Source organism: Buceros rhinoceros, unplaced genomic scaffold (assembly GCF_000710305.1).
Source record: "Buceros rhinoceros silvestris isolate BGI_N320 unplaced genomic scaffold, ASM71030v1 scaffold18245, whole genome shotgun sequence".
Classification (NCBI taxonomy): domain Eukaryota; kingdom Metazoa; phylum Chordata; class Aves; order Bucerotiformes; family Bucerotidae; genus Buceros; species Buceros rhinoceros.
The window spans coordinates 1-27,706 of NW_010411339.1; the positions used below are offsets into that span (position 1 = coordinate 1).

At 41.1% G+C, this 27,706-nt stretch overlaps 1 protein-coding gene across 1 annotated transcript in view; it reads right to left on the minus strand.

Moving 5' to 3' along the window:
- Positions 1–993: 993 nt before the first annotated feature.
- Positions 994–27,706, minus strand: part of KAT6A (K(lysine) acetyltransferase 6A) — a 35,653-nt gene continuing 8,940 nt past the window's right edge. The window contains exons 3-18 of the mRNA XM_010135992.1: positions 22,818–22,926; positions 22,274–22,389; positions 21,956–22,037; positions 21,069–21,204; positions 19,895–20,208; positions 18,588–18,706; positions 18,371–18,486; positions 16,381–16,522; positions 15,805–15,966; positions 14,942–15,035; positions 13,417–13,648; positions 12,071–12,281; positions 10,726–10,978; positions 10,286–10,647; positions 9,253–9,568; positions 994–4,273 (exon numbers count right to left, since the gene is read on the minus strand). Of these exons, the coding sequence (XP_010134294.1) occupies positions 1,689–4,273; positions 9,253–9,568; positions 10,286–10,647; positions 10,726–10,978; positions 12,071–12,281; positions 13,417–13,648; positions 14,942–15,035; positions 15,805–15,966; positions 16,381–16,522; positions 18,371–18,486; positions 18,588–18,706; positions 19,895–20,208; positions 21,069–21,204; positions 21,956–22,037; positions 22,274–22,389; positions 22,818–22,926 (5,349 nt within the window). The 3' untranslated portion in view covers positions 994–1,688. The remainder of the gene's footprint in view (positions 4,274–9,252; positions 9,569–10,285; positions 10,648–10,725; positions 10,979–12,070; positions 12,282–13,416; positions 13,649–14,941; positions 15,036–15,804; positions 15,967–16,380; positions 16,523–18,370; positions 18,487–18,587; positions 18,707–19,894; positions 20,209–21,068; positions 21,205–21,955; positions 22,038–22,273; positions 22,390–22,817; positions 22,927–27,706) is intronic.

Genomic DNA, 27,706 nt, shown 5'->3' on the forward strand with positions numbered 1-27,706 from the left:
CTCAGGAAGCAGTGACACAGCTGAAGATCTAGAAGGAGAGGGCAGCACAGTGCGCTTTCTACACGGGTTATTTGGAACTGGAATAGTATATACAGAGAAACGGGGTCCTACGCAGCCTTGTACATGCTCAAAACGAAACAAATAAAACGTGGAAGTCCTTTGAATTCTGCCTTTTCAGGTTAGCAGTTATTGGAGGAAAGTCCGTTTTAGTGCATCTGAAGAACCCCAACTTTCTTTTAGACTTTTGGTTTAAAAACAAAACAAATTAGTTCTATTAATGTGTCTGTATTTCTACTTCATATACAATAAAAAAAGAACTTTACATTAACGGGTGTCCCTTTTTGTACTGGGTGACATGCCAGCAGTGTAGCCAAAAGAATGCAGATTGGATTATGCAGTAACAAACAGCAGGACCCTGCTGCCTGCATCCTACGACGGTGTTTGGGCTGTTTCACCCCGGTAAAACAGGCCCATTCCCTTCTTGTCCCACACCGGGTCCAAAGTGTGGCTATTCCTATAAAACGGGTCTCAAACCTAGTGGGAGAATCAGGGAAAACATCACTGACTCCCCCAGAGAGCACCACACCCAGCAACTTCCTACCCCGTACCAGGAAGGGAAGAGTGACGGAGGTGCCACAGGGTCCTCGTCAAGTCACCGACAGCGAACTCGCCATCTTCCGCAGCTCCCCCAGTAGCGGGATGCAGAGGCAGAGCACTGGGAACAGCTGCTGCTGAGCTCAGCCGGCTCAGAACCGAGACCTCAGCCCCTCCGAGCACGGACTGCAGCAGAGGGTGCGATCTCGGTGTTTCCCGTGCCTGGACAGGCCACTGACCACCCTGTCCTCCTCACGACTGCATCAGGGATACAGACAGTTCTCTCTGGAGATGCTTCCAGTATTCAGTGATAGAACACGCGCGCCTGCGCGCACGTGGGTGGGCACACGCGTGTCCGCGTGGTGAATGGGACCGTTTTACAGTTACATTGCATTTTCAGCATGAAACACACAATTTCAATTAACTCGTCTACAAAAACACCAATGTGAATACTTTATTGTTTACACGTAACTCCAAATTGTTCTGAGGGCGAGGGAGTCAGGGAAAATGAAAGATTAATTTTTTTTTCCCGACTTGCAGAAATAAGGAGCTTCATTTATCCTCTGTGTCCCCTTCCGAGTCTCCCTGTAAGTGCCTCCTGCTAGAAGTAGGAAATGCTGGGTGGGGTTTAGAGGGAAGAGTTGTTACTCTTTGAGATGTCAAACGTTTTACATGACTGCAGCACTAGAAACTGCACACAGTGGGGCACAGGGGAGGGAGAAGGACATTTGAAAAAAAAAAATTTAAAAGATGATTTCACTGTTACACATATTCTGTCCACATTGTCAGCAAAGTAAGGCTCTTTGTAAATTATGAAGAGATTTTGTGCATGTTTTCCCCTCTAAAAAACATTTGTAAATGATTTTAGCTGTAAAATGTTTCAGGATTGTGAAGAAAACAAAAATGCAAAACAAACAAAAAAAACCCAAAAAATAAAGACCAGGCTTCCTAAAAAATAAAATAAACCAAAGAAAATCCCTCTAAATCTACAGCAATATTTTAACTGGAAAAAGGTCCATTTTCTCTGGATCGTCAGTATAAAAGGTTCCTTTATTTATATATATTTCAGTTCGTAGGACGCAAGTTCATCTTGCTCATCTTCTCATGTACGGTCCATTGAGAGACTGCTTGGGCACCCCGGCAGCGTTCATGTAGCTGTGATGGGAGGGGCCAGTGTACATCATGTTTCCGTGAGGGTTTGGCTGCATAGGCTGCTGGGTATAGGCCTGGCTCCCCATCATTCCCATCTGCATCTGCATAGGATACTGTGCTGTCTGGTTCATGTAGGCAGGGTTGCTATGGTAACTGCTGTTCATCATAGGCTGTGTCATCCTGTAGCTGTTCATGGCGTTCAGCGTGTTCATGTTCATGGAGTTCACGTTGTAAGGGGTGGTTGGCATTAGGTTGACTCCCATGTTCATGCCCCTCTGAACCGCCAACGCACGAGGCCCCGCCTGCATGGCGACTGCGGGCGGGCTGCGGCCGTAGAGCTGCTGCTGGTGGGCAGTTGCAGAGGGCAGCGGCGCCGATTTGGAGCGAATGGAAATGTGCCCCTTGACTGGCATTTGCCCCTGCAACCTCTGCGTGTGTGGAATCCCAATGTTGGTAGCAGACATGTTACACTGAAGCAGAGGTGACGTGAGGTTCATGGTGGTGGACGCCAGGTTTGGTGGGGGTGTCATAGTGGCTTGTGCTTGTGCTGTGCCTGCTAACGGATGAGAGGGGGCTAGCTGAGCCAGTCCCGTGTTGGAGAGAGAAACGCTGGTTGCATAGGAAGTCACAGCAGGAGAATGGCTATAAGGCATGGCATGAGGGTCCATAATGGTGTTCGTCAGCTGCTGCAGCTTGGCTAAACTGAAGGTGGCTGATGGTTGTGAATAGCTCCCAGCACCAAAATCCCCTGGAATCCTCTCGTAGATACTGATGTTACCAGTGCTTCCCGATTCAGGTATTTCCATGATCATCGGCGCTGGGGTGAAGCTATTGTTCATGCTGCACTGAGACAGTGGAGGTTGCTGCTGGGGTGGAGGCGGGGGCTGCGGCTGCTGTGACTGAGGCTGCTGCTGTTGTGGCTGTGTTGTTGGTTGCTGGTTACTCGGAGGCCTTTCGACTACACAGCTCTGAGGTGACTTGATATTGCAGTTCGCTGCAGGCTGGACAGTGTTTTGCTGCATCATGCTGCAACTGCTGCCAATGTTTGCCATTTGCTGAGTGACAACACAACTGTTCTGAGTGAGGCTGCTAGAAGAGGACAGTCCTCCATAGGAACAGCTGCTCTGCGAAGAGTTATTTCCACAAATACTGCCTCCCATAGTGGAGTCATAGCTGCTGGGGTTTTCATAATTCTCTGTAGTGCTCTCAATGCTGCCAAGGTCACTGAAGCCACTATCCACCACCTGCTGAGAGTGGTCCGATACTGAAGGCACATCCATCATGGGGCTGGTCTCCATGTTCTGCATAGAGGGTGCGGACAGGGATCCTTGTTCAGGACTGATCTGAGTGTAACTGCTCTCCAGAGCAGACACATTTGGGCTGCTGACAGAACGTACAGACTGGCTGGGGTGGGACTGAACAGAGGATATCGGACTGTTGTGTTCCGAGGCCTGGCAATCTTCAACCATGGATATCTGAGGATCCTCCTCAGTTTGGGTGTAACTCTGCAAAGTCTGACAAGCGGCAAGAGTTTCTTCACAGTCCTGGTAAGCTACATCATGCTCATTGCTCTCCTCCTGTGTCAAGGACTGGACTGCTTGAACAGTTTCAAGATCTAGTTCACTATGAGGAATCTCTTCCTCTTCCTTTAATTCAATTAACCCTTCTTTATTACTTTGCTCTTCTTCGTGATCATCTTCAGAACCAGGGATGCGCTCTGAGCCCACCGATGTCTCATTGGAAGCTTGCTCCTCCTCAGAATCTGCCTCTGCTTCATCTTTTTCTTTTGTATCTTCTCTACTGCTTGGTATGCTTGTTTCTAAAAAACATTCTTGCACCTGAGGCTCCTCCTTCACCCCCTCTCTAACAGGCTGCTCCTCTAGTTCTTTTTTCTTCACAGACTCCAGATGACCATCATCTTCGTCATCAGCATCATGATCTTCATTTTGATTTGTCACTACTGCAACTTCCTCTTCTTCCTCATGGTCATGCTCAGGTTCATCTAGTTCTTGCTGTTCTTCTTCTGATTGCCTTTGCTCTTCTAAAACCCGTGGCTTCTCTTCTACCTCCTCCTCTATCTCAGGCTCTTTTGCTTCTGGCACTGGACTGCTATTGCTGTCCACAGGAGAAACTGCTCTTACTTCATTGCTGGCTGTATCTTCCTCTTCTCCCTCTGCGATCTCTTCTGCTTCCATATTCACATCTTCCTCTTTCCTTTCCTCAGTAAGAGGCAGCTCTTCTTTCTGCTCAACACTTTCTTCATCTGACATTTTGGGCTTACGTCCTGTTTTTGAATTAGCTACCACTGCATCAACTCCTTCATCCTGAACTGATGGTGGCATCTTTTCCCGGTTCGGTTTAAAACCTGGTTTTCGACCAGGTCTTTTCTTCCAGTGGACTGGTTTTCGGCTTTTCCCTTTTGGCCATCCCTTCTTCTTTTTCATGGGTGTAGAAGTATCTGGCTCAAGTGAAGAATCATTTGCTTCACATTTTCTCATCATAGATAATGGTTTCAAAGTTGGGTTACCTGAAAACACAAATTGAAAGACAGTGTTCAAACATTTTTGTTTGACCTGAGAAATCACGGAAGCTTTCCCAAGCACTCCCATCATGTTTATCAACTCTATGTAGCAATACTAGCTTAGAGATTTATTGTGAAGGGTGACAAGAAGGATCAAGGTCTGCTCATTAGCATCACGTTGCACGTTACGTTTTCAAAGAACACCAATGCTTTCAAGATTTTGCATGGTCAAAGCTCTGAGCCTTTGATACATGATTCAAATTAAACACTAGACTATACAATAAAGTCCTGGGAAGACTCACCACCCTTTACAAATTTTATTTACACAATGTGTTCACAAATGAAATGTTCCAGTGTAGGGGAACACATGAAGTTGCGATAAAAGCACGCTTCCATTTAGATCTGTGATTCGTGCTTCTGCTGAAAAACGGAATTATTTCCACTTTTTTCATGGCTTATGCTTTTAAATGCCAATAGAAATACACAGATGACTGAATTTGGCTAGATTTTTTTTTAATCTGAGAAATCATTAAAAGGAAGCTGAATTTCTCTCTTATCTGACTTTTATTTCATGAACCAAGTTCTGCATTTCAGTGACCTTCCAAACATTAGACCAGGTTCAGAAATAGAAACCCTAGAATAGGTTCAGCCAGAAAGGAATGTTACTGAGAACTGAAATGTATTCCCTGAATTAATTTTTGTTTGAACCTGTCAGTTAGGATAGGTAGTGAGATTTCACACAACTGTTGGTAAACTACTGCAAGTTCATCTCTCTTGTAAATTTATCAAGATGCTGTTTTGTCTCTGCTTGCTTTGAATCTATCATTACAGAACATTTGTTCTAGTGTCAGCTCACGGCTGTTCTTTGATCTATTCCAGTTTATCAATACTCTTATCAAGTGTAACTGAGGAAAGGCGGTTGCAGCTTCACCAAAGATAAATAAAGAGACAACAGAATGTCTCAACTCCACTTGAGATTCCCCTGCTCATATATTTAAGGATTACCTGCCTCTCTTTGGCTTTGAGCTAGAAAACCATGCTAACTACTAGACCTGACCTTCAAATACTCACTCAAAGGTTTTATCAGTGAATCGCCCTTCACTTTGTTTACCAAATCCCCTCTTTTTCTGTCAGCTGCTACATTATTGTTTTAATCTATCCATAAAAGAGCAGCACAGATAAACTCACGACCCAGACCAATCTCCCTTAGAATAGAATAGTTCTGTTGGAAGGGACCTACAATGATCATCTAGTCCAACTGCCTTGCACCCCACTAATAACGAAGCTGATTAATTAATCCTTGTTTGCATCCCGATTTATTTAATATGTATTAGCTTAATTCTGTAACATTTCAGATTAAGTAAATGGTTTTGATTTGGTCAAATACCTCTCAAAACACTAAGTAAGAGACAACAATTACTCTTAACCAAGCTGTAGTCTTGCAAAAATGTATCATTGTCTGACATACACTTTTCAAGTACCAGTGTTCATTTGTATTGAGCAAATAACCCTCCCTGGACTTTGTACTAAGCCAGTCATCGTACTACTTAAATCATGATGAATGTCACACCGATGAGCCTGTAATTAGCTTGGTCATCCCACTGCATGGGACATTCAGAGTACATCTGTTCACACTTCTGCCCTTTCTACCAGCTTAGAAAGTCTTATTGATTCCATGCTATGAATTTCGCAGGAAGAGCTGGTTTAAGTCCACAGTTACGCACTGAAGGTAAAAAGAAATATTGCCCTCCTAGTAGTTCACAAATGCTTCTTAAAACCTAGTCCTAAGTCAGCTGAGTTACTCTTGTTCTTTGCTCAGACAGGCATTTACTCTAAATATCTCCTATGAGAAGCATTCTGAAAAAATTCTGGGTATCAAAAAATTAATTTAAAGCAAAGACTGCATTCAAAATTCAACAACTTATGGTAATCTGTAAAACAAATATTTGGAATGCGAATAAAGGAGAGAAAGGATCTGCCACATTGGAAGGAATAAGGAAACACTACTTTCACAGTATTTATTAAACCATTAACACTTAAGCCCTTCAAAAAAAAAAAATTAAAAATTGCTATTTTTCTTCCCCTTTTTTCTCATTTCCTATCTACTACACAGGATTAGATTCACCACCCCTTAGGTAAAGACCCTTTGCTTTTATCAGTACTGTCATGGATTCAATATTTTTAGGAATAAAAAAGTAAATTATCTTACGATGGCAGGCTCCCCTTACAACAGTGTAATATTGAAGGTGTCCAGTCTGGGCTCCCCAGCACAAGACAGACATGGAGCTACTGGAGAGAGACCAGCAAAGGGCCGCTAGGATGCTTAAGAGACTGGAGCATCCCTCTGATGAGGAAAGGCTGAGAGCTGGGACAAGAGCAGAGAAGGCTCGGTGGGGGGAATCCTATCAGTGTGTACAAATATCTTAAGGGAGGGTGTAAAGAAGATGGAGCCAGGCTCCTTTCAGCGGTGCCCAGTGCCAGCACCAGAAGCAACAGGCACAAAGTGAAACACAGAGGTTCCACCTGAGCATCAGGAAACACTTCTTTACTGTGACTGAGCACCGGAACAGGCTGTCCAGAGAGGTGGTGGAGTCTCCCTCCTTGGAGATATTCAAAAGCCATCTGGGCACGGTTCTGAGCAACTAGCTCTTGGTGGCCTTTCTTAAGCAGTGAGGCTGGACAAGATGACCTCCAGAGGTCCTTTCCAACCTCAAGGGACTGTGATTCTATGACTTTTACCACATGTCTTTGCGAAAGAATATGGATTTGATGACCACTCAAGATTTCATGCGCATTGTTTTTTAGGACACTGAGAAACATTCAGATACACGCTCATTCAGTCACACTCACAGTGTTCACACATTCCCAGTAAAACTTACAGGTGGAACTAGGAAAAGCAAAATAATACAGCCCAGCCTATTACAGAGCTGCATCTTCCCCCACGCAACACTAATCAAGTATCACAGAACTGGTAGAATACAGAGAGACAAGCTTTATTTGTTTTCTAGACCACAGAAAACACTCTGTCTTCCAGAATGCCTAACCCTCATTCAATACTGGCCTTGAATCACCACACTATCCTGACAGCAACCCGAACCAATTCAAATTCTCAGACACCAAATATAAGAGACTGCACTGTTACATTTCAGGGAAATCGTAAAACACTTTCAATGCATTGCCTCGGCTAGAGATGAAGTTCTCAGGGAAAAAGTATCCCAAACCACCCTTAGTCAGAAAGCAAAGAAACAAAAGAAAAAAAAATAGAAAGGACATTATGAGCAGGTTTTGGGAAAACTTAAAAAAAATCCAAGCTTCCTATAAACATTCCTAACTCACAGTTAGGATTAACATAGTATAAATCTGAACCAAGTACTAATGACTGAATGCTCTACTTCTGAACTGTCGTGAGGCAATGCTGCCCCCTCCACCCTGCTTATTTTTTTAATCAAAAAACACCAGCTGTTGATGACAACTGATTATCCCCTTGGGCTAACGTGTAGCTAATTGAAAGTACATTGTATTTTCTCTAAGATCATTACAGTTTTACTATATATATGTAAATGCACCTGCTTTAAAGGCATAAGCAGCTAACAGATACTGTTTGATGTCAGGAGCAATAACACCCTAGAATAGTGTGCTTCCTACCTTATTCCTTAAGAGATTCTGACAAATTTGCAGAACTTCAGGGAAAAAAAAGCAAACGAAGCAACACAAAAGAACAGAGAGCACTAAATTACAAGTGGAGAGTATGAAAGTATTTATAAACTAGGTAAGAAATTTAGAATATAATGAGTGTGAGTTAAAACAGTGTCTTTCCAAATACCATTTTTGATCCCTGGGCACTCTAAGGCCTATTTGTAGTCTGCAAAACATGGTTAAAAATCATGGATGTATTTTATAAAGCAATATATGTGTGTGGAATCTCTAAAGGGATCTCCACCTCCACCAGAAAGCGTTCAGAAGACAACCAAATGAAAAAGGCTGAAAACCACTTATCTAACAGATCTTCTCTCAACTCTGTAGTCCTTTTAATGGTACCAGAGTACCGTAAAAATGAATTTACTCAGTAATCTGATCACGACAGAATTAAAAAAACAATGGTAGAAGCTGACTGTGCATATATTCCCACTAAGCAAACTCAATGCTGCATCAACACATTTACACTAAATTTACACATTTATGTTCTGCAATACGGGTTTAAGGATAACTGATGCTAAATGGGTAGCATACATGGCTGTAATCATATTGATGCTTCCAGCATTTAAATACTTTAAAGAAAAATTCTCCTCTGCTAACCTCAGGCTAGCTGAAAGCCATAAATTAATGGTTTCCAGTAATGACTTTTTATTGTGCAATAACGGTACTATACTTCTTTCACACAGTTCTTCATCTTTATTTGGCTGCCTGCCTTGCACCACGTAGACCATCAAGAGAAAAGAACGTATAACAGCCATGATGAAGATTATTAATGGAACATCTGAACGACAGATGTTTCTTCGAATTGTCTGTGCACTCTAAGTAACCAGTTCCAACCAAATAATTTTATTTTATGAACTGAAGGTTCAGAGAACTTTAATGAGATAGAGAAGCTGAGAGGCAGGACATGAAAAGTGATGCAGAATCTCAAAAGAGGCAATTTGTTATTTCTCTTTGTTAGCGAAACTGAGGGCTCTCCAATTAATCTCTGTAAGTGACCCTGCTGCATACGTTTTCCCACAGTCACAGATACCAGTTCCACTAGGAAAGCCAAATCAAAAGGATACGCTGTGATCAAGCCATTGTTAACAAGGTAATTAGAAGCGCGTACCACATTTTGATAAGGCTTGGGAATGTTTGAGGCTGGTTTGACTGGTAAATTATGCCTAACTCTTCCTTTGGCTAGAAGCCACAAGACAAGGTAAGCACTTGTACCATCATGAGCTAGTGTCACCTGACACTCGCTGACACACGGTATCAAACTTTCAACAGCGTACCACCAAACATACCATTAGTGTCATCAGACTCCTCCTCATCTTTGGACTTCCTCTTAGAAGAGGGTCTGTGCCTGAGTGTGTCTGGTGGGGCTAAGTGCCGAAAGTATCCACTGGGCAAAAGTTCATTCTCCTCCTCTTCATCCTCCTCCTCATCTTCCTCCTCCTCAATCTCAAATGTAGGCTCTAATCGGGGCATTGGTCGTTCAGAGTCCGAGTCCTCAAACGGTTCATCCAGCACTTCCGTGGTCTCTGAGATTGTTTCAGTGACAACACTGCTGTTGTGGTGCTTACGCTTGCGTACTCGCCTCTTTCGATGAAGAATTGGCTTCTGAAAGTGGAAGGTGGGAGAAGAGAAGACATTCCATCATGTACAGTAGAAATAAAACATCAATAAATTGAAAACACGAACAGCAGAATTCAACAATCTAACGAGGACCAGAGGGCTCCCTTCTGAAATCCAGACTTCACTAGAAATACTGACTGGCACCTGCCTTCAGCTTGGCAGATGTCACACACAATGCAAGATGACCGACTTCCATGAAGATTGCTAGACTGCCGTTTGTGTAATAGTATAAACCATTTAAACAGCTGAAGCTAACAGCCCATCCCCAACAGCTGAAAGTTCAAAGACACTACACCACAGATGTGAATAGTTTAAAGCTGCAATGATTATATAGAAGAGAATTTTTTAGTGCAGCATCCCACGGAGAGAGCATTTTCTTGATCATGTTGATAGAATTCACATCTCCGTGATAAATCATTCTGAAAACTTTATGCTGTGATTTTAGTTGTTTAGATAGCATTTGTGTTTTGCAAGCTTCTTGCAAAAATATGACCATAGCTGTTTCTATTTGGCATGACAGAGTAAAACTTTTAATAACCAAGGTAGCAGACAAGTACCCTCCAGACAGAGGAGCACTGAGCAGATGTTATCTGTATGCTTAATATATGCCTCAAGAATCGCACAATCCTCCAGAAAGCACCAACGCACTGACAAAACAGACTGCATGATATAGTCAAGGACAACAAGGAATACAGCACACACCTTTCGTTTTAAGGTTGGCTTGGTGAGAACAGGTGGAGAGCTTGAACGAGGGCTCACAGGCTCATCATCTTCCTCTTCACTACTCTCACTGAAACACCTCAGAAGTGCCCTATCACTCTCACTGTAGCGGCGGGGTAATCGTTCGCAGTCCTCCGGGAATCTACACTTCAGTGGCTCTGTGCTCTTTTTCAGCTGTCCTCTCCATCTTTCCATGCCTTCGCTGTACCGCCGTCGAGGAATTGCAGATTTTTCACCTTTGCCATACTGTCCCTGGGAAACTGCAGATTTTTCCTCATCTTCAGCATACCGGCCTCTTGGAGCTGGAGACTTCTCCTCACATTCACCACATCTTCCTTGCAAAGCTGCCAACTTCTCCTCACAGTCACTGCACCGGCCTCGTGAGGCTGCTGATTTTTCCTCACATTCACTGCATCGCCCACTGGGAACTGCTGTTTTGTCCTCAATGGGCAATATTGGCTCTTTCTCACAAAAGGGTTCCTGAAGTTTTTTGCCCTTGCGGTTCCATCGACCTCTTCGTGATGGCTGACTGTTTGCAGGAAGACTGTCCAGGGGAAAAATGTGCTTGTTTGGCCGTGCAGAATTGGCAGGAGTAACAATGTCTGGCTTTTTTTCACTCTCTGTAGGTGAGTAAGGTTCTTGCTCTTTCTTCTCCCATGACACAGATTTTACCATCTGATTCAAATAAAAACAAATACATTTCACACTTCCTATTTAAGTATGCATGTCTATCCTGAATTTGATTCCACAAAAGCTTCTGAGCAAGAAGTCAGAAAAGTTTAACAAGAAGGACTTTTAAGAAGCTGAGAATAACAAAAGAGTTGACCTTTAGGAGATTCTAATAGTGTTAACTACTACTCTTTTCCTCCCAGCTGATAATGTACCTCAGCTGGCTTCCTGACAAGTGACTTCAGGTAGCAGCCACCATCCAGTGACCTGCTGGAATGCAAACATTAGCTTGCTACATTCAAACACAGTATTCGTATAATTTTCAAGAAAAAAGTGAGACAAACTTGAAGTTATTTTTCCATTAAAATGAGCAATTAGTTCCATGTGAATACAGTAACAGCGCTTAATTTGCCTCTCAGTATTCCAGTCAGCTCTCATCAGCTGATTGTGAGAGCGCGGTCCTTCCAGGACAGCAGCCCCGACTTCAGAATTCTTCCCTGCTCTGTGGGCAGTAATTCTAAAGCTATTAGTCATTTTGCAAAAGCACACAGTAAAAGCCTTTGGTGAAAAATGTTAGAAGTTTGTGTTGATTTATTTCCATATATGCTATTTGTCGCTTATGGAAATGCTGACTGGGTCCTTCAAATCTAAATCCATTTCAATAATTTGGTGAGAGACCAAATTGCTTGAGAGTGGGAGTCAGATTGGTTACTCCATTGGTTTTGGGTTGTCTGGGGGTTTTTTGTGTGATTTTTTTGTTTGTTTGTTTTGTTGTTGTTCAGGGTTTTTTATTTTTTGTTTTTTAACTCTGCCCCCTTCCCCCAACACACACTGCAAAAATCATTAAGTGTAGGTAGATCCTTTTTCTTTTTTCAGAGATAGTCTTTAACCTCTCTCTAGACCACATCTCAAGTGTTCTCCCCATTTTTGGTTTCTAATCTGAAAATATAAAGATACGTACATAAACTAACCCTGACTCATTGCTGTTTACAATTATGCCAAATGCCCAGGCTTGGCATTTGGAAGCTTGTTAGCACTGCGTGCAGATGCACTGAGTGTAAACTCTATGCCCCAGAGAAGTAACAGATTCACCCTTACACTGGTCTCTGGATCCTTTTCTTTCTGTTCTTGTTGCTCTTCATTTTCCCCATCCTCTGTCTCCTCCTCTTCATCTTCAGAGACTACTGAGTTGGAAACTATAACAGGTGTCCAACGCAGGCATTCTGCATCCACATCTATAGGTCGGACGTTAGTTCTAAGCTTTGCCATGTGTTCCTGGATAAGTTTCTCCCGACGAATGATCACAAATCTAAACAGTAATAGTACTCTGATCAACAACAGACTACTTACTGTACATGTTGTCACGTGAAACAGGTATAAGATATTACAGAAAAATCTGTGTACTCTCAATCAGTGCTGCCACAAATAACTCCAGAGAGGACAAAAAGCTCATTAAAATCGTACCATTTGCAGTACTGGTCAGACTGCCAGAGAAAGCATCTGAAAACTGAGAAAACGTTGTTAAACTCTTTCCACTTCTTGTTAACAGTGAAGCCATTATCCTTCCATGGGTGACATTCAGCTGCAGACTATCACTTCTATTACGTGTTAAAAGCACAAAGGATACCCCATTTGGGGAACAGACAACATCAGGTGAAGGATACCGAATGGTAATAAAAGGATTGCTTTAAAAAGTTATAGTCCCGCTTCCAGCGTTGATTTTATTCAGGGCGCTGGGAGTAATACCACTGATTAAAGTATACTGTGAAACGAGGACATAAACCTGTTCTCAAATACCTTCAAGTTTTCCAAAGAAGTTGCAAGTTTAACACAAAACACAATAGATTACACCCCCACTCCCAAAACTGCTGTGGTCTCAAGAGTAATTCCCAGCATTTCACTTGACTTGTACACGCCGCTGGGCAAGCAGACTACCTCTATTCTGTATCCACACACCTCATTTCTCCCAGTGATATATCCCACTTTTCAAGTATCCCCTGTTAATCCACACAGTTAATGGCATCTTTGAAGCACAGAGAAGATGGGGAAACAACTGTCTGCTCAGTGACTGCAAGAAGGTACGGATTTCCCTCTAGAGAAGGGAAGTTGCTGTTCCTTGCTCTGTTCTGCAAGTATGTCAGAATGGTTATCCTGAGGAAGCCCGAGAGAAGACAGCCGAGACACCACCTTGCTTTCTCTCACAGCTGCAAATTACTTTGAAGTTCCACAGCTGCAGAGCTACACAGCTGGAAACCTAATCCAGCTGTAGCACTGAACAACTCCTGCACTGCACATGAGCATCATGAATCTCTACAGCCTGTATTTGGACGCTAAGTCTTAAAAAAACCCAAGCTTATTAGATGTGACTTGTCTCCAAATTCCATTAAATTTCATTCAAATACATCTCAAACTATTTCGAAATAAAACAGGACCTCTGTACTCACTGATCACTACGGAAGTCAAGCATTCGTAGGTGATGTAGAGTGGAAGTGATATCTTGAGGGCAGATTCCAGTCAGCTTACTCAATTTCTTGATGCTTAATTGCTTGTCACGTTGATGATAAAGGCACTCCAATATTACACTTTTCCAATAAGCCATATATGAAAGGCGCCCCAGATCTGACAGGGGCTTCTCTGGTGATCCTGCTTGACCCTCACGCTTTGAAAGCAAATAGCCTAAAGATATATATGAAAAAATTGTTTTAAAATTATATAAAGCTTTTGTTTCCACCCCAACTTCTACAAAGGTTTTTTTCTAGAAAGTAGCTGAATACTGCCTACATTATAATTTTGAATGATATACTGAGTGGCCTGGCTGACTTTTTTTTTAATTTAAACTCCTGTTATCCAATGATAAGAGTATAAGACTTCTAAACTACACTGCCATCAGACATTGGCTATGGGCAATGCCACGAGATGGCAGCACTTGCCTACCTAGAAACTATACTAACCCTGAAGCACAGTCTGCTGAGTATCTTCCAACTGCAATAGCAATTTTGAACACGACAGAGGGAAAACATATTTTAGCCATTTAAAACTAATATGGCAAACTATTTTCTCAAAAATTCTCTCCTATCAAACTTTGAAGCCATAGTGGAGAGTGTCAAGCTCTATCTGCAGAGACTTAATTAAAGACTGGGATAGACTGCACAGCTTCGACAGAGACCAAGGTGTTATATCCTCCCAGTGTGACAAGGGGGGGAGCCAGCTGACAAACGGTCTTCTCACTGCTGCTCTACTATATCCACATTTGCTGATTTCTCAAGATACTTCACCGAGTTCCTTTGTTTCACAAATATTTTCAGAACAACTTATCTACCAAGGATATTTACCACAAAATCATTCTAATATAATTATACCAGTAGGTTCTTCCTCTGGACATTAACTCCAAAATCAGCATGTCCACTGGGAGGGCTATAGACTGCACTCAGCATACCGAGAGAGAGAGAGAGTTCCAGCAGCAAGTTTCCCGTGAATGTGCTGAGATCCATGTATGAAGCTGAGAATTGTTTTGAGTATTCAGAGCCTAAGTATGACTAGTTTTGTTGCTCTCAAAGCTAAATTAAAAGGTAACTATGACTATTTTTGCTTAAGACACTCATTCACTTAATCAAGCTGTTAAAGGTTTCAACAAACTGTACTGTTTCAGGGTTGGCTTTCTCTAGAAAGAACTATATGCACAAGGTCAGCTTCTGCTAAAAACATACTGACACACGCCTACAGTTTCCACTGTAAGTTGCTTAAAGAGGAGACATGAGAATTATGGGGAAAATAATCAATTCAGAAATGAAGAGTTCCATCAATAAGAGTGCATTGTGAAGTTCAGATGGTTGTGTAAGCTTTAGAATCCTTTTAAAATCCTTTGTCCTGAGAAGTTTTTTAATCTGAAAAATATCCTCTTCCACCGTTAAGCCTTTCTTTAAAATATGAAAAGACAAAGACTAAAAAAGTGAAGAAAAAGCTCCTTACTGAAGTCAATTAGGAACCTGCCATAGCCCTTACGCTGGTATTGTGGAAGAATCATTATACAGGAAACGTTGTACTTCTGTTGGCAGTGCTTTTCCTGTTGGAAAAAAAGCAGAAAATTAAAACACGTGAGAAATAGTAGCGGTTGTTCTCTACAAGTCCCTCATCACTTCTATACCAAAAACTGAGATGGAAAGCTGGTCAAGGGGACTTTAAAAGTCTTTAAAAGCATAAATCTGAAGGCAGCAAAATTCACTGAAAAAGACTGCAGTGTTCCAGTGAACCCTTAGACATTATAACATACTAAAATCCATCTCAAATTGGCTATTCTGAAGACTGAAAGGAAAAGCTTCAATTAAAGTTATTTAAAAATAAATTAAAAAAATAACAGATAAAAATCTTTTTTAAAAGGCCTATCTGAAATCTAGGCCCTGTTCTGTAAAAAAAACAAAAGGTTTGAAATGAGTGCAAAATTGCCAAACTTTTTTGGAAAATAATGTATTTACAGGAGGAAAGATGAGATAGAGCTACTCGGTAATGACATTTATCTCACAAAGAGTACTACCCATCGCCACCAAGAGTAGGAACTAATTTGAAGCATTGGGTTTTTTTTAGATCCTACCTGCAGCACAAGTTCCTTAGAGAATATATGCTGTTTGACACCATGAGGAAATTTGGTCTTATTAGTTGTTGGTCTCCGAATGTAACATAAATAAAATCTGGTTTTGCAACAGATGCCTATACCTGTATTCCTTAACATATTATATAAAAGGTAAGGGCCTGAATTACCACAATTTGAAGACTCTGAAGCAGCTTTTCTCACCATAGCAAATGCAGTCCCAGGTCTGAAGTACTCAAATACTTGCCTTGGAAAAGTAGCCAACAAGGTGACAGCCCTTGACATCATTCTGTGTCAGCACGTAGAAAAGAAATGGCTCCACATCATAGTAGAGAGTCTTATGGTCCAAGAAGAGTTTGGCTAACAAGCACAAATTCTGGCAGTAGATAGTGCTGACATTGCCATCAACCTTACAGAAACGAGGAAAAGTTTTGTCACTCCATTTGCTCTCATGCAAGGACATGCTTCATCTGGGTATCCCTGTACGTTTGAAACGTCTAACACGAGAGGAAAACTTACCCGTCACAGGTAGCATCTTGAAGGACTTAAAACTTCCACAGCATAAAGGCCATGGCTAAGTCACTGTTAAATTCATTAGCTTAAAAGAGAACTTAAAATTCATTTTCCTAAAATGAAAAAGTACTTCTATAAAGCAAGCCTTCTCGTATGTTTTGTGGATAAATAATCTATACGTGTAGTTCTTCACTTTTAGCAACTCAGTGTTTCAGGATTGAAGATCTTTTGGGCTATGGAAAACCACATGATTCGGTGGTAAAGACCCTATTTCATGGATGCAAGTGAGTGGCTTAGTTTTCTAACTTACCTCAAAGACTGAAATATTGTTTTTTCTGTAAATTTCATTGGCTGGGGGATGAAACCAGCCACACTTTTTCATATGCTGCTGGAGAATAGTTCTGCTTTTCATATACTTTAGACAGAATTCACAAAGGTACAACTTGGGTAGTCTGTAAGCAAAGATAAAGGAAGATCAGAGACTTTTGTACAAAATCCCTTGCACCTTCACATAGAGAACTTGACGAAAACAAACCCAGCATATACTGACCTTGTGTATGTGCTTATCAGGCCAAAACCACCTTACCATACTTAAAAGTCATGGCACTTACTTATTCTGTAACGAATGCATGTTTTAAAAAAAAGTACTTAACGTCTTGCATAATTACTTTTACATTATTAATTTATGTCAGAAGATACACATGCATCAGTTAAAATCCTAGCAAAAAAAATAGCAAAACCTCACAGTCATACCAGAGATGCTAGGATGGATGAGATAAATAGTTCCTATTCCCCCTCCTCGTAACAGACAGCTGAATGTAACCCTGAACAATGTGTCACAACAACATCAATTTGTTCACTTTAAAACCTTTTTACATACTACATTGACAGGAACAATTTGAATGCCAGTGTCCCAATATTGTTGCGATTTGACTCCGCTTACATGCTCTAGCTTGGGCAGGGACGCTATTTTCAGTTCCCATCAATGCCTTTAGCAAAGCTGGAATAATTCCTCATGACAGACTATATGCTCTCATTAAATGGCAGAATAAAGAGTTGTATTTAATTTTCTCTCTGTACCTATGACCCTTAGAAGTTATTCCTCTTTCTGAATCAAGTTAAAAGTTTGGCGAGTTTGCAGTTTAGATATTTTGCAAAGTTCTTAAAAAAAGAGAACATCAAAACAACTATATGTGCATCTCAGCAGATGCCAGAATGTGTAACCTTAAATATTTCTTCTTTAGCTGTGTTGAACTACATACAGCATAAATATATCAAAGCAATTCCCATGAATTTTCTATTTATTTTTCTCTTTATACTCCCAAGGATAGCATACTGCTATTTCTAATCAAGTAATTTAATCCATAGTTAACATCCTATTCCCTAAACAAATTTATTATTTTTTTTATCATGAGGAGTGCTGCTCTTGATTCACTGGAGGGAAGGGAGGGCATCTAGAGGGACCCTGACAGGCTGGAGAAGTGGGCCCATGCGAATTTCAACAAGGCAAGGTGTAAGGTCTTGCACTGGGTACGGGCAATCCCCAGTATAAATACAGACTGAGGGATGAAGGGATCGAGAGCAGCCCCAGGGAGAAGGCCTTGAAGTGCTGGTGGGTGAAAAGCTGAACGTGAGCCAGCAACATGCGCTCACAGCCCAGAAGCCCGCCGTGTGGTGTGCTGCATCCCCAGCAGTGTGGCAGCTGGACACAGAGGGGATCTTGAGGCTCTGCTCTGTTCTGGTGAGCCCCCACCTGCAGCACTGCATCCAGCTACTGGGGTTCTCAGCACAAGACAGCGACCTGTTAGAGCAAGACCAGAGGAGGCCACAAAAACGATGCAAGGGCTGGAACACCTCTCCTGTAAGGACAAGCTGAGACAGCTGGGGTTGCTCAGTCTAGAGAAGAGAAGGCACTGAGGAGACCTCGTTGCAGTCCTTCAATATATAAAGAGGGCTTATAAGAAAGACGAAGAAAGACTTTTTACCAGGGCCTGCAGTGATGGGACAAAGGATAATGGTTTTAAACCGAAAGAGGGTAGATTTAGATTGGACAGAAGGGAAACTTTTTTACAGTAAGGGTAGCCAGACACTGGGACAGGTTGCCCAGAGAAACTGCAGATGCCCCATCACTGAAGTGTTCCAGGTCAGGCTGGAGGCTACTATGGAAAGTATCTGGATTATGAGTACTTTGCTTCTGTCCTACATTCAGAAAGACTCTTCTTAAGATTTCTACACCTGCTGGAGTACAGCTTTCCCATAAACGCCGAAGTAGAACAAAGGAGAAGAACATTCAGTCATACCTTGAGTATTCCTGTGGATACGGGGAGGAGTACCAGGTCTGGATTTCATACTTGCCAAATTCAATGACAGAAGGGCATCGGACTTGAGGATCAGGAGGCCCAGTCACCCCTACTTTCTATGCAAGGGGAAAAAAAGTTTTTGTGAATTTCCAAGTGAAAGACTTCTAGGGTTAGTTTAAATTTTGTTCACTGACAGAGACTGAAAATTTAACTTTACCTGCAGTGCTTGTTCCTGAATATCTCTAAACAACTCCATGTCTTTTTCAGTTAAGACATCCTGGCTCCCAAAAAAACGCTCCTCATTTTCCTGTTTTCCATCCCAGCCATCCTGATTGTCTGTAAATGAGAGATAAAATTGCCTTCACCTACATTTACAGGGGAGTACTTGCTTTTTAGCACAACAACAAACATCATCTGCTGTATTCAGGCACTGTGTCAGGTTTTTTTGATGGGATTTTCTGTTCAGATTTGGGACCACAAAAGAAGAAACAGTTCTGGGTTTGTGACTATGTTAAGAAGTATTGTCATATATTTAACCAGGTTCAAAACTCATCACTTAGAGTCATGTAATATCATGAATGCATCTGTAACAACGACCCAGTTTTGGATAAATGGCTTACCAGCATGCCCATGACTCACAAGGATCACAACTATTTAAATGCCATATCTGGTGCAACTAAAACCAAGACACTTACATTCACCACCCAAGAAACATCCCTTTCACGAAAAAAAAGCAAACAAAACTGATAAGACACTTCACCTCGCCCCCAAAGCATTAAGATACATTATTGTTCTTCCAACACCAGCCCGGCTTAATGCACATAACTATTCTAAAGCTGTAAACTTTGTATGTTACTGGGGAATATTTTCCATTGCTTGCTTAGGAACAATTCAAGCTATGAAACTATTCAACAAGACTGTAAAGATCTGAACACATAGATTAAATCAAGGTCCAGTCATAGATTAATGTCTTAAGCTAGAAAACAAAACTAGAATAGCAGAACTGCGTTCAAAAGAAGCAATAGTCTCGAGCAAGAAGTTGCCAAACTGCACAAAGCGGGCTCCTCTATGGCTGAGAAAATTAAGAAACATTTGCATGTAAGCCTATACCACAAATCAGAAGCTCATAGGTCTGTCAGACTGGTTTCAATTATCTGTTTCCCATTTCATACTTCCACCTTGCTGTTGTTACTGTCATTAACTAGCCCCTACATCTTTCAAATCTAACGTTATTTAGCACGCTTCCTAGGGCCTAGGGCTATCTGCAAGCCCCTCATTACCCAAGGGCATTTTCCTTCATTTAACCCCTCATCACAGCTTGCCATCATACATACAGAGGCAAAGGTCTCTAGGATTGCTTCTTTTTTCCAGCTGGTATTCTGCCTCAGTGTACCAAGAATAACTGTATTTGAGTGTTAACTTTCAGCTCAAAGTTTCCAGCCTCTAACAATTCTAGTCACTTCAGCCTTTGAACATTTTCTTGGTGTAAAAGATACTTACATTGGCGGGATGAAAAATCTTTACCTGTGGGCCATTCTGAAGTGCTAGATTTCCTGGTACCCTTTTTCCTGATCCTATACTGCTGAGAATAGTCTACAACTTCCCCTCGAGCTTTTCGTCCATCAGGGGAGGGAGTGAAGAATTTAGTAAGGCCATCTATAAGCCCTTTGGTTTTCTTGTTAAACTTCAAGGTGTTGCTGCCATCTCTGCAGAAGTCCAAGACATCTGTCTGCTCCAGATATCCTCCTTCTGATGCTGCTGACTGGCTGGACAGAGCAATCTTACGCTTCCGACCCCGACCAGGGCCAGTTCGAACTTTGCTGAAAGGGCCCTTTGATCTAAAGAATGAGAAGCAGAAAGGTATGGTCAGAAGATGAGGTAAGGTGGTTTGTTTTGGGTTGCAAAGCAGACTACAGTCTTCCCTACTTATTTATCAATCTCAAACAAGCTAAACGAGAACGGAAGAATTTAATAATAAAGCTGATCTGATGCCCCAAACCGAAATTCTTGTGATATGCTCCTTCATTGTTTGTCCCCTGCACAGTCAAGAGTGCTGCATCAGAACAAGCACTGCACAGCTATCTTAATTCAAGGAAATTGCTCTGACTGAACCGTTATCCAAAGAATTCCCACCCACCCAAATCCAATTCCCTCACAACTAGCTGCCCCACAACAATGAGGACCATGACAAGGCCACAGAATCTGTCCCAGCATAACAGAGTGCTGCACAAGTATAGAAACATATGGTATGGAAGCAGAAAGGGGCCAAATATTTTCTGGTGGCCGTGTCAGATTAAATGTACGTCAAACAACCACCTCACATGCCTTATTGTAGATTATGCAGTTTCCCTAAACATCAGAAAGGGTTCTAGAGAAATGCAAAGCAAAACAATTATGCTGGAAGAAGCAGCCATCCAGCAAAGAAGACTTGATCCAAACAGCAAAATTCATCTATGACTGTAAGAAATAGTTCAAAACTAAATAGTAAGTTATTACAAAGAGTCAAAAAAATCTAGGCAAAAAGAAGCTCTGAGATTACTTGTAGCCTTTCACAGTACTCTTCAGAAGCAATTCTGTATTGAAGAATAACAAAAAGCTCTTAATTGTAATCTTCTCACAGAGTAGACTAGACACTTCAGAAATACCCACTGCCCTACAGAATCTCACACCTTATTCCTCCTTTCAGAGACAGACTTACGTTGCATTTTGATTCTTTAATCTGTTTTTGGGACGTCCTATTGGGTTAGCATAGCGCCGTTTTATCTGTGCTGCCTTCTTGTGTAAAAGTTTTCTTCCTTTCTTCCGTGGCCGACATATCTGACATATCCACATACCTATAAGACACAAGCCTCCATCACTGAATGCAAGGGACATCTATACAGGACAAAAAGGAGAATTAAGGGCCCCACGCCTCCTGACAAAAAGGGCAGGAACGGTACCAAAGGCCCCAGTTATCACATACACACGTAGGAAAAACTATGTATACGTTACAACAATCTAAACTCAAGTCCAGCTGATTTCCACCCCTCTCCCAGATATACCTCCCACAACCACGCAGAAAGTCTCTTTAATTCTTAGCACATTATCAGAAAACCATAAAAAAGAAACACATTTAATTATCCCCTAATTCTGCTTATGGCTACACTACTTCCAACTATCTTCTATAGGAAAATTTTCTTCTAACTACCAAAGAAGAATCTTCCATAAATAACCCTCTTTCTGATGGAAGAAGAGAAGTTTGGTTCTACTCCAGAATTCTCTGCTGTCCAAATGCATATGACTTCAAAAACTTAGAAGCCCATCTCTGTCTTTTGTACAAGGCCACTCATTCAAATGGAAACCGATAATTTTAATATGCAAGAATCACTTCTATTCCCTCAAACCTCAAAGGATTTTTTTCAAAATGCTTCACAGACAGTAATGTACAGAAATCTGACCCTTCTCTAGTTCCTAGTACCTGAAAAGCAGAGCTGAAAGAACAAGCTAAATGCAGCTAAAAAAGGACCAAATATGTGGAAGCATTTTCTACCCACTGATTTCTTCCACCATCATCTCAAATCACCCTTTCGATCAAAGAGTCCTCACCTTTTGGCATTCTTGTAAGAGGGGGGTCACAGCACTCCATGTGAAAGCCACGGTCACATGAGTCACAAAATAGCATGTTATCCTGTTGAAGACAGATAAAGTTAATCTCTCTTTAGACGTGCATCATCAAGCCCTCCAATAATTCAGCACCATCTCAGAGAATGTACACATAGACATATTATGGTATTTCACAGGTCTCAGAAAGACCATCAAACAGAAGCTTCAAATATTCGGCTCGACAATGATTTTATCTTTAGTGGGAGTGAACATCCACAAGACTGCTATCTCTTCATTCAGTCCACACTCCACTGTACTCACAGCATTTTTGCCCTGATCTCGACAGGAACTGCATGTTTTGCACTCGATACACTGCCATCGCAAGGCTTTCACTCGAACTGTCAATTCTGAAGAGAACTTCAAACAGGACGGATGACCTACAGAAAAAGGAGAAAAATAAAACCATTCCACTGCTGCTAATGCTCACAGATAGCTCACAGAGAGATCACTTTATCAATTACGTATTCCCATGCAGAATTCTGGTTATCCAGATACTCCTGGTTTTAAGTGCTTCTATTCTTATAACAGAAAGATAATACCCTACACATCAAGTAGCAGGCCCATGTACAAAAGAACACCAGAAAAATGATAAAACTGGTCATCATTACCACATTTTTAAAGAAACCTTCAGAAGCCAAATTAACTATTTGTGTTGGGTTAACTTAACTGTCTCCCCTCTGGGAGCATAAGATTCAACCATAGGTGCACAGTCCTCATCTGCAGGAGTCAAGAGTAGTCACTATACAAAGCTCCTCTGTGTCAAGTGGATGGATTATTACTAGCAGCACTGTAAATGGTCACCTACCACTGTTGCCACAGTCAGCACAAGAGATGAGCTCTTCAGGTTTCTTCTCCCGGTTTTGCTCTTTTGTACCAAGGCAGAAACTGCAGATTGGAATTGGTTCAGCAACCGGCTGTGAGGAAAAGAGACAATAAAAGCACTGAGTGTATGAAGGCAGCAAATCATAATCCACAAAATCACACAGACATTTAGATCGTGTGTAAACAGTATGTAATATACACCGTGACTCACAGATTTTAGCTGGTTTTCACCACTCAGTACTGCATTAACTCTAAACCAAATATAAGTTTGAACTCCAAAGACACAAGACATAATATCAGGTACAAAGGAAAAGAGAATGAAACTCCAGGGTTAAGGGAAACTTGGGAAAACAAACTGGGAAAGAGGGCTGTAAATTAATACATAACTGAATGCAAAGTTCAAAAGAGTTGGTGCCTTAATTTGTCAACAAATGAATGAGCTATGAGGTGAGGCAGTGGTGGAAAAAAGGCACAGATGACCCCAGAACAGAGTAGTCTTCGAAATTCCCATTAGGTATCCAGGAAGTGGTAGTACAATCACCAAAAGCATTTGCAATACATTACCTGGAATAAAATGTATTATAGAACAACTACAACTATTAACATGGTTATGAAAAATCAAAACAAAAAAATTCGCTTGTAACAAATTATGTGAGTATGCTGTTTAGCACCTGAAAGTGGCAGATGAGATTTGCTATCTCTGAAAAAGTTCAGGGGGTTAAACATTATGCAGGGAAAAAGATGTATTTACGATGAGGCACAGCACTAGCTAAATAATAGATATTAACTAGCCAACACTCCATTTGGTCTGAAATAAGCAGGAGGTTTTTAAACCAAAGGACTGACATTCTGCAACAACCTCCTCAAAGAAGTAGCAAGTGCAACAACTGAGTGTTTTTAAGTGGCACTTGATCAGCTAATGAGAGGAAAAGCATAGCCTTTCCTCAAGTAACATTAAGTACTGGATTTCATAATCTAGCAAAATCTTTCTAATCCAATTCCACATTTTCCAAGACCAGTCTGTGATTTACAGTTTTCAGGCAAAGATGTAAGCAAAATTTAATATAAAAATAAAAATATGCTAAAATCACATTTAAAGCACTGAATACACAAAAAATGTTAGATTGTGGTCAGTTTGGAGACTCTGTATAGCTGTATCACATTACAGTTAATGATTTCACACCTACCTTTTTCTAAGCATATTATGCAGCTACATATGCACATTAACGCTGTTAATTACTGTATGGGAGTATATGCCAGAAGAACTTCAAAGAATCTTTAGTCTGCCTAAGCCAAAGCAAAAGGTATATCCAGAACAGCTTCTTGTAGAAATCAAGTTGGCTTGTATTACAGCAATACAGAACCTGCAAGTTTCAAGCTCTATCTGCAGATCCCGTGTACTTACAGACTGAGGTATGTTCCTTAAAGCATCCACTAGACGGAAACAACCACACCCCATCAGGAATCTGATATTTCAAAATGAAGCTACACAATGTGGAATGACTCCTTGGGAATGAAAGTCTAGCATTCCTCGTTCTGAACTCAAGTAGGCTTTGGCTAAATCTCAGACAACATTCAAGTGTAAACTAGTATGAGATCACCTGCCCATCAAACTGTTTCACTCTGAAACACATTCATAGGTTTTCTTAATTCAAGGATTCCAGTTTCTACTCCTTTTGAGAAAGGGAGAAAGCAACACAACTGTATAGTTATGCCAAGCATACAAACAGTTAATATCCAAGTGGGAGGGGGAAACTAGCAGCTTCTCTTGCACAGGAAGTATCTTTCTCAAACCCATGACTTTTTTTTTTTTTTCAGGGGGTGCAACCCCCTCTAAGAGACTGCTGAGGTTCTTGGAAATCAAGTGGAATTAAATCACTTATATAAGCTGACACACTTTGAAGAAGTCTAGTACATTAATGAGGCAGTTTTCCTCTGGAGAAAAAAAAAATCATACCAGATTTATACCAATATCTTTTATAAATGTATCTTTATTCAATCAATGGACTGCTTTCAGAAGGAAACTTCCTGAGCTGCAGTCCTTCATTTTTTAAAAATATGTAATACACCTGCTACTCTCCAAGCCTTTTAGCTGAAGGTTTTACTACTACATCCTAGAGAACGTGTCAACTTCCTGCTCCTTTAAGTTGCTCCCTCACCTTCCACGAGAGAGCCTAGTACAGGAAGAGCCACAGCGGGAAAAAAATCCAGAACTTCAAGCAGAAGTCAAGTCCTTGGTTTTTGTCTTAAGTATGAAGTGCTCTACAAAGTTAGTGTTTTATAATATGCAGTCAGCAACATGGCAATTGAAGAGACACTCCCTGACAAAAGTCTGTAATCTACTAACCAAAAACTGTATTTTCCTTTGGAGCAGGAGCTTACTGCAGGCAGCAGTAAGTGTGCTCACTCTTCTTCCTGGCCAGCAAGGACACCTCCACTTTATCAACACGATGACAACAATAATCTCCAATTGTCTATGCTTTGATTTATTTGGCTGTAAGACATTTTCCTTTCTCATTAGAGTTCCATTTCAACACAGCAGTTACACTGAAACTGAACAACTCCAATTGTCATTGTCATTTCAGCCACTTCTGAAGCAAATCAAAGACCATCCTTTGCAGCTTCAGTGTCTCCTGTATTTACCACCTCTGACAAACTGCAAACAAATACTTAATCACATTTTAAAAACAAATCAGCTACGGTTTGGGGGAATAAAGAATAAGATTCTATTAGAATTCAAAATGTTTTAGAATAATTTATTAAATTGGAATAACTTTGAATGTGGAAATCAGGCAACTCCTCCAAAGCTTCTGTGTGAGACTGTGTTATGCTGAGTACAGGGAGATTTCACTGCTGTTGTGTTTGTTCAGAAAAGAACATCCTGGCAAGTGAAAAACACAAGCACACAATGAAAGATTGGTGAAAACAAGACTGGAAGCAGCCAGCTCGGTCTCATACTGCAAATTTTTGGCAGACATTCAACTCCTTCTGCTGTTTTTCTCGCAAGCACATCTATCTGTGTGATGTCACCAGATTCAGTGAGGGAGGAAGCCAGAACAAATTGGACTGACAGTGTCTTACAGCCTGCCAGCCTCTCACCACATGTTGTTACTATACAAAGGATGTCTAGAAACCAAACGTGCTCTGCAGATTCAGACTGTACCCCCTCCTAAAGGTGACTATGGAGAATTGCCTCTGGAAAAAGTTATGCTGGGAGGTGGAATTTGAAACCTCAGTTTTGGCCAATCCATCTGTTTTGTCGTGACATAGGAAACTCCTCAAAACTCACAGCCAGCTCTGTAGCCTGTGCTGTCACAGTGGTCACTGTCAGTCACCTGAGTTACTTTACTTTCTGCAGACATTTTAATAGTACCAGAGGCTCACTAGATGCCAGGACTGTCTTTGCCCCTCCATCACGTATCTGCTTGCAGTAGTGTAAAACTTGAGTAGGTGTAAAACTGAAGTTAGTCTAAAACAAACCAACAAGTTCTTTTTTTTCCACTTTGTTCTTTAAGACATCCTGAATGTGAGTCCTCTGGAGAGTGAATATACCTCAGCCAGTATTTACAGAACCATCCGTACTACAGTACAGACGTTATCATCCATGAACACTGATTCATGGCTTCTAAGAATTCATGCTAGGTAATGTTTTGTGTGCCTGTTTTTAAACAAGTGACAAACCATTCATTACTCCTCACTTCAGATAGCCCATGCTGTTGCAAAGATCTGCCTCAAATGCTGAAGCTACTGGAAAGAGTAGATGAACCAGAAAAGCCAGAGGGGAAGTACTACCTACACCATGTGAAAAAAATGATTTAAAACATGAGGAAACATGTTCGAGCGAGCAGGGCATCACAAAACCTAGATTCCATGCCTTTTGTATCAGTGGCTGGGGAAAAAAATTGCTACAGTTTCATGCTTCAATAAAATCAGAACTAATGAAACCTGTATTGCCAAAAGTAATTTTACAATTTCTTGTACATAGGGAAAACAGCATAATTTGGGAAATACTGCTGAGTGGTATCACCTTGTGGCAGCAATGGCTTCGATTTGGTGAACGACTCACCTTTCTTCCGAGTTCCTAAATCACAATCCTTAACATTCTCTCCAGACAGTATGGTGAAGAAAAATTATGAAGCAACTGAGAGTAAAACCAGGAATCCCTTAAAATACTGTGTGTTCAAGAAAATAATGCTAAACATATTTTAATAGTTACATGAAAAACTATTATGATAACACATGTACATATGTCTGCCTGTGCCAACGGATATTTTGTCTCCACTTAGTTGAGTCTCACTTGAAAGAGAGAAGCATATTTATACAGCAGAATAATGGCCTAAAACTTGAGGCTATATTAAAAGAAGCGTAAGGGGAAAAAAAGATAGAAAAGGCATACAGAAGAAATGACAAGCATGAAATACCTACCTCTTCCTAAGAGAAAGGTAAAAGGGTCATTTAAAAAGAAAAATCAAAGGACCTTCAAAGTAAGTGCTGATCTTTGAGGAAGGACTATTAAACAGAGAGAACATCTGAAACACAGTTCCAGGAGTTGAGTGGAAAGGTTAATAGCTTAGATATTAGTGCAGTATATACAGGCAGTGCTTAAAACATCTGGAAATGTATGACTAAAAGCAACGTGGATACTACTTCGGCCTGACATTCGAAATGAAGAAATTGCCTTACAATTAGACATGCACATGATGAGAACTTTACAGAATGTCAGCTGGAAATATTTAGACAGTCAATCATTAAATAACCTTCTCAGAGCTAACAAGGCCTCTAATCAGAGGATTAAAACAATTCAAGATTTGTACGTCACAATCAGACTCACATGCCAAGACTTCCTGCCTGCAACCTCGGGGGGGGGGGGGG